This window comes from Microcebus murinus, chromosome 15, assembly GCF_040939455.1.
Source record: "Microcebus murinus isolate Inina chromosome 15, M.murinus_Inina_mat1.0, whole genome shotgun sequence".
Classification (NCBI taxonomy): Eukaryota; Metazoa; Chordata; class Mammalia; order Primates; family Cheirogaleidae; genus Microcebus; species Microcebus murinus.
In genome coordinates, this window is record NC_134118.1 from 38740766 (window position 1) to 38755016 (window position 14251).

The 14251-nt window shown below is 48.3% G+C and overlaps 1 protein-coding gene across 10 annotated transcripts in view; it reads right to left on the reverse strand.

Moving 5' to 3' along the window:
• Nucleotides 1–244: 244 nt before the first annotated feature.
• The window catches only part of DCLK2 (doublecortin like kinase 2), a 157997-nt gene continuing 143990 nt past the window's right edge, over nt 245–14251 (reverse strand). For 4 of the 10 annotated variants that reach the window (XM_012783733.3, XM_012783732.3, XM_012783730.3 and 1 more), the window contains 4 exons: nt 8506–8602; nt 7841–7921; nt 6629–6745; nt 245–1648 (listed from right to left, as the gene is read on the reverse strand). In XM_012783733.3, coding sequence (XP_012639187.2) covers nt 1421–1648; nt 6629–6745; nt 7841–7921; nt 8506–8602 — 523 coding nt within the window. In that variant the 3' untranslated portion in view covers nt 245–1420. The other 6 variants (XM_020280169.2, XM_020280168.2, XM_020280166.2 and 3 more) reach the window with 3 other exon arrangements.

Below are 14251 nucleotides of genomic sequence, written 5' to 3' on the forward strand. Positions count from 1 at the left end.
TACACTAATAACCCTATTTGCTCTTGAGCTTTTGTGGAGTGAGTTTGTGCACCTCAATCAAACGTGCTTCAACCAAGACACATCTCTGTGCGTTCTTTCCCAAGCCTTCTCTTTCCCCCTGGTGGCCCCGAGACTGCAAAATCAGACGCTGGCACCTGCCGGAACCTGGGCCAGGGAGGCGAGCTGTGATCACACACACACCCTTTGCAAGACGACGACACAGAAAACCTTTGCCCATCCCCGATTACCTTTTCTCAAGGGGGAAAAGTTTATTGCAGGTTGGGTACACTTGTAAAAGGCAAAATCTAACAATCGGAAGGAACTCTAAGGGCCCACCAGTTCAGAAGATGAGCATTACATAAAACAAATACACCGATTATGTACAATCATTAAAAAGAGCAGGGTGATGCACAAAAAGGAAAAACTGCCAGCAGCCTTCCAGAGGTTACAGAGGATGTCCGGGGAGCACCTTCCCGCCCCAGTCCTGGCCGTGCCTCGGGCAGGTTTCCTCCCTCGTGGTTTGCAGCCCCTGCTCCGCATGGAAAGCAGATGGCGAGAGGCACGGGGGTGTCCCTGCTGCCGCGCCCGCAGCTGGCTGAGGCAGAAGCCCCGCGCTGGAAACCCAGAAGGCAACTTTGTCAGGATCTCCTAACACACTGCGGGAAGAACTGGGGAAAACACAAGATGCCCCGGGGAGAAGTGACCTTCTCCGGCAGTCTGTGTACAGATAAATACCCAGTGTCGTCTCAGGCGAGCCCAGCGCCCCAGCCCAATGGCCGTGCTGCTTCACGGGCATCAAAAGCACGTCTCGCAGTCTGGAATCGGGGTCCAGCAGCCAGATTGTCCTCTTCAGTGTCCGTTTCTTCTATTGGAAAGCCAGTCCCTGTACCCGCCCTCAGCAGACCAGGGTGTCACATCACCGCTCACAGGGCTCCCACAAAAGGGACAAATGCAGTTCTAAGTCTTTTGAAAAAAAAAAAAAAAAAAAAAACCAAAAAAACCCAAAAAGGAGCACTCTCTGTTAACTTAAATAAGGGAGAGATCTTGGTTCATCCAAAGTGTTTCTATAAAAACCCATTTGATGCTGGGTACAAGTTGCACATTCTCCTGGTGTAGCTGTAAAACGTCCACTGAACCGAAAGCAGGGATGGCTTAAAACGAGTCACTCCAAGTATCTGTCAGCAAAGCTGACACGGCCCGTGACACCTCCAGGAACTAGAGGGCAGAGTCCAGCACCAGACGAGGCCAAGCTCCCGGCACCGGGCTCCGGGACGCCCGGCTCCTGCTCCCAGGCAGCCGGTGGCGGAGGCCAACAACTCACAGTCAGGAGAGAAAGGCCCTTTCACGAGGGCGGCGCGGCCAGGCCGGCGGAAGAGTGGGCTCCCTGGCGTGGCGGCGGCTTGGCCTGTCTGCAAAAGGCTCAGTCTCGGTGGCGGCGCCAGGTCCCTGCCCGCTCACAGCCGGTGGCAGCAGGAGGACAGGGGGGTGTGGGAGATTCCGGAGGGGCAGCGGCCAGGGCTGCCACCCCAGACACAGGGGTCTCCTCGGCCGAGGGAGGAACTGGAGAGATCTGCTCCGTCCCAGGTCTGCTGCTGTCGTGACAGTGCTTACTGCAGAAAATCTGCCCCTCCTTATCTAGAGCCGTGTTCTGAGGAGAAACCAGTAGAGACAACACGTTACCCAGGCCCAGCCTCGGGTCACAGCTACCACGAGCAGAGAGCACGAAAGAGCATGCACGGGACTCAGAAACAGAAGAGGAGAAATAACATCGAGCTTCTAAAGGGAAGCCTTAAAGAAAAGCAATGGTTTAGGGTACCCAGCCCCGGGGAAGAGGCTGACCTCGGCCTCTGCTCCTGCCGTGATCGGGGCCCCATAGCCCAGGAAAAATGCAAGTTGGTGGCAGCTGTCCTCTCTAGCCCTGCGCTGCGCCCGAGCTCTGACTGCTCTGCCCTTGCCCGGACTGAAGCTCGAGAGAATCCTGGGACAACAGCAAACCCTACGAAGGTGGTCAGTCCTTAACGTTCACTTTTCTGAAGAAACTTCTCTGTTACGGATTGAAAAGCCACTCGTATGTCATATAAATAAGTAACACCCTCACAACCCAGTGGCTGTGTCATCTATAACAGGCCCAGGAATCCAAGATGCAGCCACACTGCCCACGTGTGGATCCCCTACGGCCTCTGCCACTCTTCCCTCCACGAGAAGGAAGCGTCTGTGACCTGACACACCTGGAAGTTTCCAATCTGCTCAACTCCTCAGGGAGCAGAGAACTCCACCCAAGTGTGAGGAAATGACCCTGGCTTTCTGACCCTGGACTGGGAAGTGAAACCGCGTCCTCTTTTGTCCTTCTTGGAGCATTTCTTGCCTGTCCCGTGAAACCCATCGAGCTGCCATCTCCCTGGCTTTTCCAAATATGAGGGAAACTGCAGTTCTCCGGCACCTTCAGCTAAAAGGGAGGATGGTCTGGGGGCATTCTGTAATCTAACTACCCTGGGGGAAAATGTACTATAGGTTCTTTCAGTACTTTGACCAAAAAAAAAAAAAAAAAAAGAATCTGGAGAAAGAATAAACGACAGGGCTTCCTCAGAGCGACTTGTGTGGCAGCCCTCAGGGCACTTGGTGCCAACTATAAAACGGGAGTTCTCCACGGGCCCTGCCAAGCTCAAGCTGAACACCGAGCGATTTCCAAGGCCAACTCTGATTACCTGGGGAAGAGGTAACTGTGGAAAAACCCAGTCAGGAGCTCGGTTTCCAAGCTCCTAGTCCCACAGGGGCCACCTCCACCCCCCTACACAGGAAACAGAGGCAGCACGGTGTTTTCTACCACAAAACGTCTCCCGGGCAGAAGAAAACAGCAATCCCCCCCCCCCCCGTTATTTCTCCTTTCCTCTTCCCGTCCGGAGAACACGTACGTGTGCGGCAGAAGGAAGCATGGCAGTGCAGTTAGTACATACCGTCGCCTTGGACCTAGTCAGAGAGAAGCAATGCAGGCGGCGGGAGAGGCGAGAGAAGGCAGGAGAGAAGCGGGGACAGAAACTAGACTTACTTTAAACAGAAGCAACATGAGTGAAACAGTTTTGTCTATCTTACATTAAGGAAAGAAACCCAGATCGTTCCCCAATTTCCCCCTAAAAGGAAGCCTCGTCCCCGAGTGCAGCAAGCAGTCCAGGAGAACCTGCACTGAAAGATGCCGAGTGGCACTCTGTCACTGTTCCCTTTCCTGCCACAAGGTGGCCTCCTGCCTGCGGTGTCTGAGGCTGGCATGAGCCCACCGGGATAGACAAAGGAGCCACCCAGCATGCTAAGGACAGTCAAAGAAAATGAAGTGTGATCCCAAACCACGAGGCCTCTCTGAAACCCAAACTTCATCCAATAAAGTTATCTTCTCTTATCTCAAAGGCCGGCTGACAGTATACTATCTAATTGACCAAAAATTCATCTTTGGAGATACAGTAGGAGAAAGAGAGCAAAAGCCTTCCCAAAGGCACCCGTCTTATGCTGTCATGCACAAAAAGATGCTTTTCCCACCGAAGTGGAAAACGGCTCTTAGCAGGAGAACTACTGGAATCCTCCTCCTGCGCCCTGGCCAGCCTCTGGTCTGGGAAGGCAGGCAGCGGGGCAAGCTGAGACGTTTTAAAGGAAAGTTTTCCAGGGGCCGCGCTTGGCTGGCGGAAAGGACGTCAGTAGGGACAGGAGACCCGCGCCAGGAAGGAGCTAAGAGCTGGCGGGTGGCGTCAGAGCTCTGAGACAAGCATGCAGCCCGGGTTAGGAGTGGCTCTGATTAAGCGCAGCACGTTCAATACCAGGATTCTGCTGCGGGATTCCCCATTGTCTCAACTGGGTAAAGAACGAAACTCTGAGGTTGTCTCTCAAACTGTCAAATCAAACTGTCAAATAAAATGCAGATAACGGCATCAACTCAACTTCGTTTCACCTTTATTTGCCAATTCCTAGCCTATAATTTTGTCACTGCAGCCTCAGGCCTCCACTGTGCAAGAACACTGTGGTGACGGCAGGCAGGGAGGGTTCCACCTGTCAGTGACACCGTAGTTGACGGTTCAACCTCAAAACATCCATACGCTATGTCCACTCTTATCAGTATCTGCAGGAAACCATACTGGCCCCACCTACTCTAGTTATGAGGACATATGAATACCAGGGAAGAGTCATTTTGAGGTTATTTTTAATATAAAAACATTTAAAACTGTTCCCAAGGACACACAGTAATGGTGAGGAGGATGAGGATGACAACACAGCAGCGCCACAAGCTTCCCCCACACAACCATGCCCGGACGGGTCCCGAGGTGGGTGAGGAGCAGCAGGGGGCCCCTCCCCCCGCCACGCTTCTGGAGACAAGCCACAAGTCACAGGCGGCTTTTTGGCCATGGAGAACGGGCACCGCCAGAGCCCAGCTGTGCCGATATCTCCCTTGGGAACTGAATGTGACAGTGACATTCAGCAGGTCCTCAGAGCTAACCGCCTGCAGAGTTGTGTAGGGAACGTGGGGTTAGAGGGACCCTGCCGACATGCGCAAAATGACAGCCGGACACACGTCAACAGGCAACTTTTACGATCACCACTGGAATTACAAATAAGGGTTGTTCATTCATACAAACGCCCTGTTAAAGCCCAGGGGTTTGGCATTCGGCTGCTGAACTCCTTCCCCAGCAAGTGCCAAATGCTGCCTGTAAACTGTACCGCGTGGGTCTGTCTGAGGGAGCTAAGTGTCCTTACCCAGAACAGAGCTCACGCTGGGCCATAAGGTAGAACGGCCGGTCATTCTAGAACCTCTGCCAAGAGCCAGTCGTAAGGAGGCTGGGCCCAGGCTTTCGGCCACCGATTCCCATCTGAGCCCCCGGAATCGGAAGATGGCCCAGGCAATGACTCCCTTACAAGTCACCGAAATCTCTCCTAAGCCCCAGTCACAGGGCTGTGAAGGGTCTCCCTCTCAAAAGACTATGAGCTTAATTAATACAGTTCATACATTTGGATCCAACAAATCTCTCTTAAGGTTTTTCATTACACATTGAATACATCAATTTTTTATGTTTTATTTTTCTAAATGTTTCCAGAAGCTGCCTCACGACAGTGCGTGGCCGGGCTGCACACCACGCATCCCATCCATCAGGGCTAGCTCTCCTGAGGGAACCACTCAAAACTGTTCTCATGCTGGGGACTCAATCAAGATGGTTCTTTTCAAAGTGTTTAGGCTGTAATTCTGTGACAAGTCTGACTTCGCAGGCTCTCAGCAAAACACTGCTAAAATGCTAGGAAAAACCACAACTCAAGAGCCTTCCCCTCATTCTGGCATGGAGCACCCCCAAAGTCCTGCAGGCCGTCAAAACAGCCAGTTTGCAAACTCAGACTTTGTCTGGGGAGGGAGAGGGGGAGCACAGTTTCTGACGGGGGTGCAGCTGGGGGTGGGGACGGCCACCAAATAAATACAGCCAAACCAGCAGGTGCCAAGAACGCGGAGGACGCTCAGCAAACACGGCAGGGCGTTTCACATCCGCGGGGCTGGGGGTGTGTGGGTGGTGTGTGCAGGCGTGTGGCCTCCCTTCCGCGTCCATCTGGACCCCGCATCTTCCTAGATAAGGTTCTGGAGAACTCTTATTCTGTGAGAATAAGCAGCTGTTCTTCCTCTGGTTGGGCGGGAAACAGACCCTTTCCCAGAGGGTGACAGGCCCGTCCTGGGCTGTGGAGATGGCCCGTCCCCAGCTGTCAGAACCCAGTGGCGTTGGGAGGCCAAAAAGTAGGCACTCGGGCACCCGTCACACCTTAGAGAGTGGACTCCGTGGCTCTGGAAGGCAGCCCCACGCCTGCCGCTGGGAGTGGGGCGGGGAGGACAGAGGGCGGGAGGATGCTCGGGCTCCCCAAGCCCGCAAGTGCCCCGGCCCGGACAGCGGGGTGGGGTATGCCGGCCTCACTTCCGTCTCGATTTTGTTTTTTTCTGCCCCATTTTCCTTTTGTTTCACTTAACGTAACTTTTCATTTTAGTTTATTGTGTTTATGTATTTAGATAAGCTGCTTTATAAAAAAACATTTTAGAAAAAGAAAGGGCTGAAAAACTATGCCCATCGTTGTTACTGACTTCTCGTAAAATTTTACCAACACTGAAAAAACTAATTTTTTTTACTTGTTCTGTACTTATAAAAACTCCCAAACTGTCTTTTACAAAACACTGACTTTTTTTTTTTTTTAACAAAATTTGTTTAACTTTGGCTGTTTCTTTTCCCAAGTCGGAAAGAGTAATTCATCTCTCAAATAATTTGTTTTTGAAGCCTGGAGTAGGCAGGGAGTTATTTCCCTATACTGTAAAATCCCACCCGGGCTCAAGACTCTCTCTCTGGATGAGAAAGCGGAGGCGGGAGTGGAAGCAGCTGCCTCGGAGGCCTTGAACCAGGCGTGGCGCGACGCCCGGCCTCGGGACTGGCCTTGCTGGCCCCCGCGCGAGGCCAGGCAAGCGCCCTCCACGTGCCAGCCCCCCGTCCGTGAAAACAGGAACATGGAAGCTACCAACTTCCATGCGAGAGCAGCTCTCGGCCACTGAACTGAAAGGATTCAGTGTCGGCTCAGCAGTCGGGCCACACACTGCGGCTCCCACAGCAGAACCACGCGTCCCACTCACCATGATGACGGAGACCCCAGTGGTGGTGCTGTTCTGTTTGGGGAGCGCATTATTAAAGTGCTGTTTTAGTTTACCTGTTACCTCCGCTTGCATATTATTCTCCTGGGAGGCATCGTCCTGCGGGAAAGAAAAGAATCAAATGCGATGATTTTTGATCCTCACCTTTAAAAGTTGTCTTTCCCTTAACAGTCACCCCCGCCCTGACCTCTTCCCAAATGGGCCCGTCTCAGCTACAGGATTAGGGGAACAATGATCTTTCAAAAACAATTACTGTCACGCAGCAAGGTCGCGCCCTCAGAAGGACCCGGCGCCATTCACTGCACCCCTCGGGACTGCAGCAGGCCAAGGAGACGCCCAGGTCTCCAGCGGCTCAGAGGAGGACAGTCTTTACGCTTCTGAGACCTCCCGCCAAGGCACACAACTTAGTGTGTTCCCTCCCGTGAAAACATCAAAATCAACCAACAGTTTATTATTTGAATCAAAAATTCATTTGGCTGCCAGTCTTTACTGCTCATAAAGAAATGTGGCATCTCAGCCACTTGGTCCAAAACCAAGGAGAGCAGCAGGCGGGGCGCACAGAGGGTGCACCCAGAGGGCAGGATGTGGGGGGCAGTGGAGGTGCACAGGGATCCCCCCCTAGGTCAAAAAAGGCCCTTGGCTAAGGGAATTAACTCCGCTGTCCCACACCCTCCAGGACAAGAGGGAAGTGCAGACTCTCCCACAGCGGCCACTCAGTGCACCGCGTTCACCCTCCACCCTCAGGTACTGCCCACGCCCAGAGAGAAGTCTGCCGGCTCCCCACGTGCCCAGCCTAGGCCGTGATGGCAGAGATCGGAGTCTGAAACGTGCTCACCTGCAGGGCAAAACCCCAAAACTCTCAAACACCAGAACTACAGAAGGCGAGAGCTGAAAGCTCTTTAAAGAGCCTCAGGGCCAACTCCTTCGTTTTGCAGATAAGGAAACTGGTGCCCAGAAAGTGACAGTGACTTGCCCAGGTTACTCACAGAGCAGGATCTAAGACTGGGACTCTGGTGCCAACTGCTTTCTCCCAGAGAGCCATCTTCACGCTACTCGCTCATCAGGAAAGACAGGCATTTCGTCCACCACAGAACTGAGACGCGGAACTTTGCATGTGCAAAAACCGCAGGGAGCAGCCACGCCGCTGGCCACAGAACACACGGACGCCCTTTCCCTGGGAATGTGGGTACTTACTGACACCCAGGGGTGACTCAGGATCTGTCCCGCGGTACACCGAGCTTCGACGTTTACCTGAAGCATTTGACTGATTAATTCCTAAAAACAAATAAGACCACAGAGGAGGAGAAAGGAGGTAATTCCAGCATAAATACAGAAATCTCAGTTTACACCAAGCTCTTCAAAATAAAAAAACAGCCAACACAGCTGCTCAACCATTCGAACTTATAAACGCTATTACCACCTACACTCCCAGCACCCATGCGAGGCACTGCCTACGTGAGCAGCAGAGAGAGAAAGAGAAGGTCTCTCCTGAGTCCACGTGAAACCAAGACGTTCTCTCCAGAGAGTTCTGGTCATTATTCTCATCCTGCAGTGTAAAACTGCAGCATTTTTCCTGTTGGCAATTCAGTGTGTCTCATGGGTTTGTTCCCATATTCTGAGGGGTGCCCAACACATATTTCTTGAATAAGTGCAAGAACGAGTGCTGAGAGCTGAGACAGCATGGGAGGCTGGCAGGGCCAACCGGTCCAGCTTTCAGGATTTGGTTGAGAACTTCAGAGACCACACGTGAAGGGGGGAGGGAAGCCCCCGGAGTTCCCTCCCGAGAGCCGCTGCAACCACATTGGTGGACGAGGACTCCACAACGTAACACAACCCAGAGAAACAGGCCTAGAGGGTACCTTGGCAGAGTCTGTGATGTTATCCCAGTAGGGGGCTGGAAACTCCAGCTTCCCGGCCAAGATCTGGTCAAAGAGATCTTCCTGGAGATTGTTCTCACTAAGCCAGCGACAAAGAAATGGAAGAAAAGTCAAAGTCACCACACAGGTTTTCAACAAAATGCTTGTGGGAACCAATGGGGAAAGGCATCCAGTCTCTGATTTGAACGTTTCCTGTTTTATTTGTGTATCTCAATTGCATTTCTGATGGCGAACTTTTCCTTTTAGACAATGAACTCAAAAACATTTCCATAGGCCTGGGACTCAGGCAGAAAGATGGAGACAGAGAGGGTGATTCAAGAAATTTGTTTAAGGAACACAGAGTTTCAGTTTGGGAAGATGAAAAAGTTCTGGAGATGGATGGTGGTGATGGTTGTACAACAATGTGAATATAACCTAGGCTACTGTACAGTACACTTAAAAATTTTTTTAAAAGATAAATTTTGGCTGGGCACAATGGCTCATGCCTGTAGTCCTAGTACTTTGGGAGGCTGAGGCGGGAGGATTGCTTGAGGCCAGGCCAGGGTAACACAGTGAGATACTATCTCTACAAAAAAATTTTAAAAATTAGCCAAGCTTGGTGGCACAGGCCTATAGTCCCAGCTACTTGGGAGGCTGAGGCAGGAGGATCATTTCAGCACAGGAGTTTGAGGCTGAAATGAGCTATGATCACACCACTGTACTCCAGCCTAGGTGACAGAGTGAGACCCTGTCTCTAAAATAAATAAATAAGTAAATGTTATGTTATGTGTATTTACTGCAATTAAAAAAACCTTAAGAAAAAAAATGGAATCCACAAATAATGGAAATCCTTATTTCAGGGGGAAAAAAAAATCAGCATCTGCCCTCACTTAATCTCTCATGGCAACAAGAATGGAAAAGCAGCAAATCTGAGCCAGATCTACTTGCCCTTCCTTTTTCTACTTTTCCAGTGAAACAGCCAAAGATAGAGAAACAGCCAATGTATGAAAAAGTCACAAGGAGTTCAGAATCTGGATAAACCATTCGTGCAGTAATCAGTTCATCACGAGAACCTGACTTTCACTGAAGCGCAATCTGAGAGCAGGAGCCCAGCCCAACTGGAACTGCACAGGCGGAGACGAACCCCTCTCAGCCACTCATAGAGGGGGGCATCCCTCCCCAGCCCGCGTCTGACTGTCCCACCCTCAGAGGGACACTTACACACATTTGGTGCCTGATGAGTAAATGACAACTGGACTTTGATGGAAGGTGCCACGGAAACGTGAAAACACCACTGGGAAGCTGTCCCCAGCCTCCTACTCAACTTCACCTCCACAGCCACAGAGACCCCCCTCACCTGGCGGGCGCATCTATGGCCAGAGTGAGGAACAATGTCGTTAGCTTCCCAGGCCATTATGAGGCCCTTGTGGAAAGCTCCTAATGGGCTACTGGAGTCAAGTTCAAAATCCAGAAGCAGTGGAAACAACCCAAGTGCCCATCAATTCATGAGTGGATTAATAAAATGTGGTGTATGTATACCATGGAGTACTATTCAGCTTTAAGAAACAACGGTGATATAGCACCTCTTGTATATTCCTGGATAAAGCTGGAACCCATTCTACTAAGTATCTCAAGAATGGAAAAACAAGCACCACATGTACTCACCAGCAAATTGGTATTAACGGATCAACACCTAAGTGGACATATAGGAGTAACATTTATCAGGTGTCGGGAGGGTGGGAGGGGGGAGGAGGGGATGGGTATATACAACCAAAACGAGTAAGATGTGCAACGTTTGGGGGATGGACATGCTTGAAGCTCTTACTCGAGGGGGGAAGGGGGCATGGGTAATATATGTAACTTTAACATTTGTACCCCCATAATACACTAAAAAAAAAAAAAAAAAAATCCAGGAGCAGAAGTTGAGTATTACTTGGTAAGTGTGCAACACTTCTTGGAATTTCTCCACTCAGCCTTCAGGGTTTTTCTACCAACCCCCTCAAAGAGGAAGAAGAGTAAGTGTGGTATCCCTAGAAACAGGTCCTTTAAGATAGTGTCTAGAGACAAATTCAAGGGCTGTGTGATGATGTATGTGGCTGCCTCATTGCTGTTCTATTAAAAAGAATAGTCTGTGAGCTTTGTGAATAGCCATGACATTTAAGCAAGCCCAGCTAAATGGACATCTGCTGGTCCCCAGAGTCTGGTCAAGAGGCAAAAAGTCAGGCCAGATAACCAAGAGATCCCCCTGCACCCTTGAAAAGTAATTTTCTTGGAATGGGCACAAATTTCTTTCTAGGTGTCAAAATGCTTTCCTTTTCACTATTATCTCCTGCTGACTGAACTAAGTTCAACGCTCCTTCAGAATGAGGGAAGAACACATCTGAGAACATACAGTGAGATTTGACAGAAACCTTTAGAAAACCAGAGGACCCCCAAAATATTCGAAGATATACAAAATGACCTATTTCCAGAATTGTTCCTTTTGGTCATCCCTCCCTGTTATTCCACTCAGCTCTCCTTTATTTTTTTCTGGAATCTCAAATAGCTTATATTTTGTTAATCCATACAGCTTTTTTGTTTTGTTAATAAATAGCTAAAAAGCTGGAAATGTGTCCACAGCAGTCCTTCGCAGCAGTTGGTTCTTGGCAAAACATCCTGAGAGTCAACAAACAAAACCCTAGGGTGTCTCAGCAATCAGAAGGGGACCCTGGAGGATCGCGGCTGTGAACCGCAAGAACTCTGACAGTCCCAGTGAGGCTGCCCGCACGAGAAGAACACAAAGTGAGAGGTAATTTATCCTTCTTGGTAGTCATGTGAGAAAAGCTACTCTGATTAAATCTACATTGAATGTTTGTATCACATTTTTACTCTACAATCTGGCTTGAGATGTTTTAGGGAACTGTTAAATTCTAAAGCAATACAGCCCTTGGAGCAAGGTGCTGTAAGTCTAAAAATTATCCATTAAAACATACCTCAGTGGGTGAAAAAATATAGTTAGAGTGAACAATATTTGATAGTACAGCAAAGTAACTATAATCAACAAGTTAGGGTACACTTTAAAATAACTGAAAGAATGGAATTGGGATGTTCCTAACACAAATGATAAATGCCAGAGGTGATGGATACCCCAATCACCCTGAATTTGATCAATCTGCAGTGTATGTCTGTATCTAAACATCACATGTACCCTATGAAGATATACAACTATTATGTACCCATAATTAAAATTTTTTTAAAGAAAAGAGAAAAATCTGAAAAATAGTAAAAGCATATACATACTCTCTCTTTTCAATGACAAGTCATTAAAGATCAGAAAAGGTAACCTGGAAATGATGTAAGCTATTTCACAAATCCAAACACTTCACTTATGGTAGGAGTGTGTGTGTGTGTGTGTGTGTTAGAAATATAAAAAAATCTTAATGTGGTCATACATATAAATACTCTTTGTCAGTGGATCTAGAGTATATTTGCTTAGGCAACAACTAAAATGTTGAGTGCCTCTGAAAAACAAATCTCCTTTTGAGTAATGATGAGTCTGATGTGGAATGAGAAGACTACAGGGAGAACACATTTCAAGTGAAGATAAAAACCTGAAGAGCCTGAAAGAAAGAATGATAGATGCTACAGTCAGAGAAGCTAAAACTATAAATTCCAAATAACAATTTTAGTTTAAAAGATTTGGGTTAAAGTTGTCTTTTGTATATAATGAAGGAAATATTTTGAAATATTTGTTTGAAGGACTTTGATATAAATTCATGTAGAAAAATAATTATGGTATAAAATAGTTTATCATCACTTAAATACTACTTCTGTAATTTCTATATGCATTTTTATTTTATAGGAGGTTATAAAATCTACCCAGAATGCCACAGTATGCCACCAAGATGCTTCTGAGCTAGTGTTTAACACTGTAGATTCTCTTTGATCACAATATGGTATGAAAAAGGGAAAGTATTTTCTTAAATTTTGAAAGTAAGCTACCCAGAGTTCTATGACCTGCTTCTGAAGATAACATATGAGGACAGCTGGTTTCAGAGCGTAGCTTTACCGCATTTGATTAGCCAAACTTATCTCTAGATCCCACAAAGGCAGCCACTGCCCCTTGGGTAGAAATCCATGATCAATACATTGTTCAATCTGAGTTTCACTTTTGCTAAAAAGTGAAAAACAAAGAAAAAACTCTCAGGCTGTACTGGCAACTGGAAACACTAGAGGGAGTTGTGAGCACACATTCCTCTAAGGCTGGTCTGGATACCCTTTTCCAACTGATCTCCACTTGGGTTAGCCAGGGAAGGGAAATCGGCTATAACTGGCCCCAGGATGACCTGCTTTCAAAACACACTGCCCTTCGACATTTGACTGATTCAAAAACAGGTCATCACTGAAACCAGCCAGGGCCCAGTGTGACTGTAAACATGGCCACGGATCATTTCCCTCCCTCCCTGCACTCAGTCTATTTCCTCCCCCCACCCACTCTAGGCTTTGCCACCTGACTTGATTTGGTCAAGGAGACATCAACAAGCATGAGGCAAGCAGAGATTGAGCAGTAGAAGTGCCCTCTCTGGCTGCTTTCAGGAATCTTGCATCCACTATCCTGTGAAGCCCAGGATAGCCCAGTGGCAAGAGGCTCATGGCCAAGTTATCCCTGTTGTCCCAGCCGACACTGAGTCAACCACCAGATGTTCAAGTGAGGCCACACTAGACCACAGAGGCCTCACTGAGCCAGCCTAGGTCACAGGAACCACCTAACTGATCCACAGAAACATTTTACATGCCTAGCTTTCGGGGCAGTTTGTTACGCAGCAAAAGCTAACTGATACGTGCAATAGTCCCACAGTCTGTGTAACCCAGCTGGGCAATGACCCTGACGGAAGACCAAGATGCAGACAGCCAGAGGGAAAGAGCTTTCTACCTGTAAAAACTCCACTGGGGTCCCACTCAAATGCCACATCCTTCGCTAAACCTTCTGTGATTTTTGGCCCTAAACCAAGCATGTCTTCATGCTCAGTTGATTCTTCTTGATCAACATTCTTGCAATGTGTCTTTATTTATACCATAACCTGTGTCATTCTTGTGCTTACTTCAATGTCAATAAAAAAAATTGTTCAACTCAATTGAAAAGCAGAATTTAAAAAAGATAAACCTTTCAACTTTTCTGTATGTTTGAAAGTTTCCAAAATTAAACTGTTGGGAGGAAAAGATGATAAACTATCTTTCACTTATTGACCCAATGCAACACTATAAACACTATGCCATAGAAATGAATGTTTGTGTCTCCCAAAAATTCATGTTAAAACCTGACCCCCAATGTTATGGTGTTAGGAGGCGGGGCCTTTGGGATGTGATTAGGTCATAAGGGTAGAGTCCTCACGAGTGGATCCATGCCCTTATAAAAGACCCCAGAGATCTCCCTGGCCCTTCCACTATGTGACGTCACAGCAGGAGATGGGTGTCTGTGAACCAGGAGGTAGGCCCTCACCAGACACCAAATCTGCTAGTGCCTTGATATTGGACTTTCCAGCCTCCAGAACTGTGAGAATTTATGTTGTTTACAAGCCACACAATTTATGGTATTTCATGATAGCAGCCTGAACAGACTAAAACAAATCACAACCACAGGGATTATTTTGTCCACCACTTCCTTTTCAGCACTTAGAATAGTGCCTAGCACATAGGAGCTTCTAAACAAACAGCTGTAAAAGGAACTTAGGAAAGAATTAAAATGAAGACAAAACTAAGAAAAAAAACC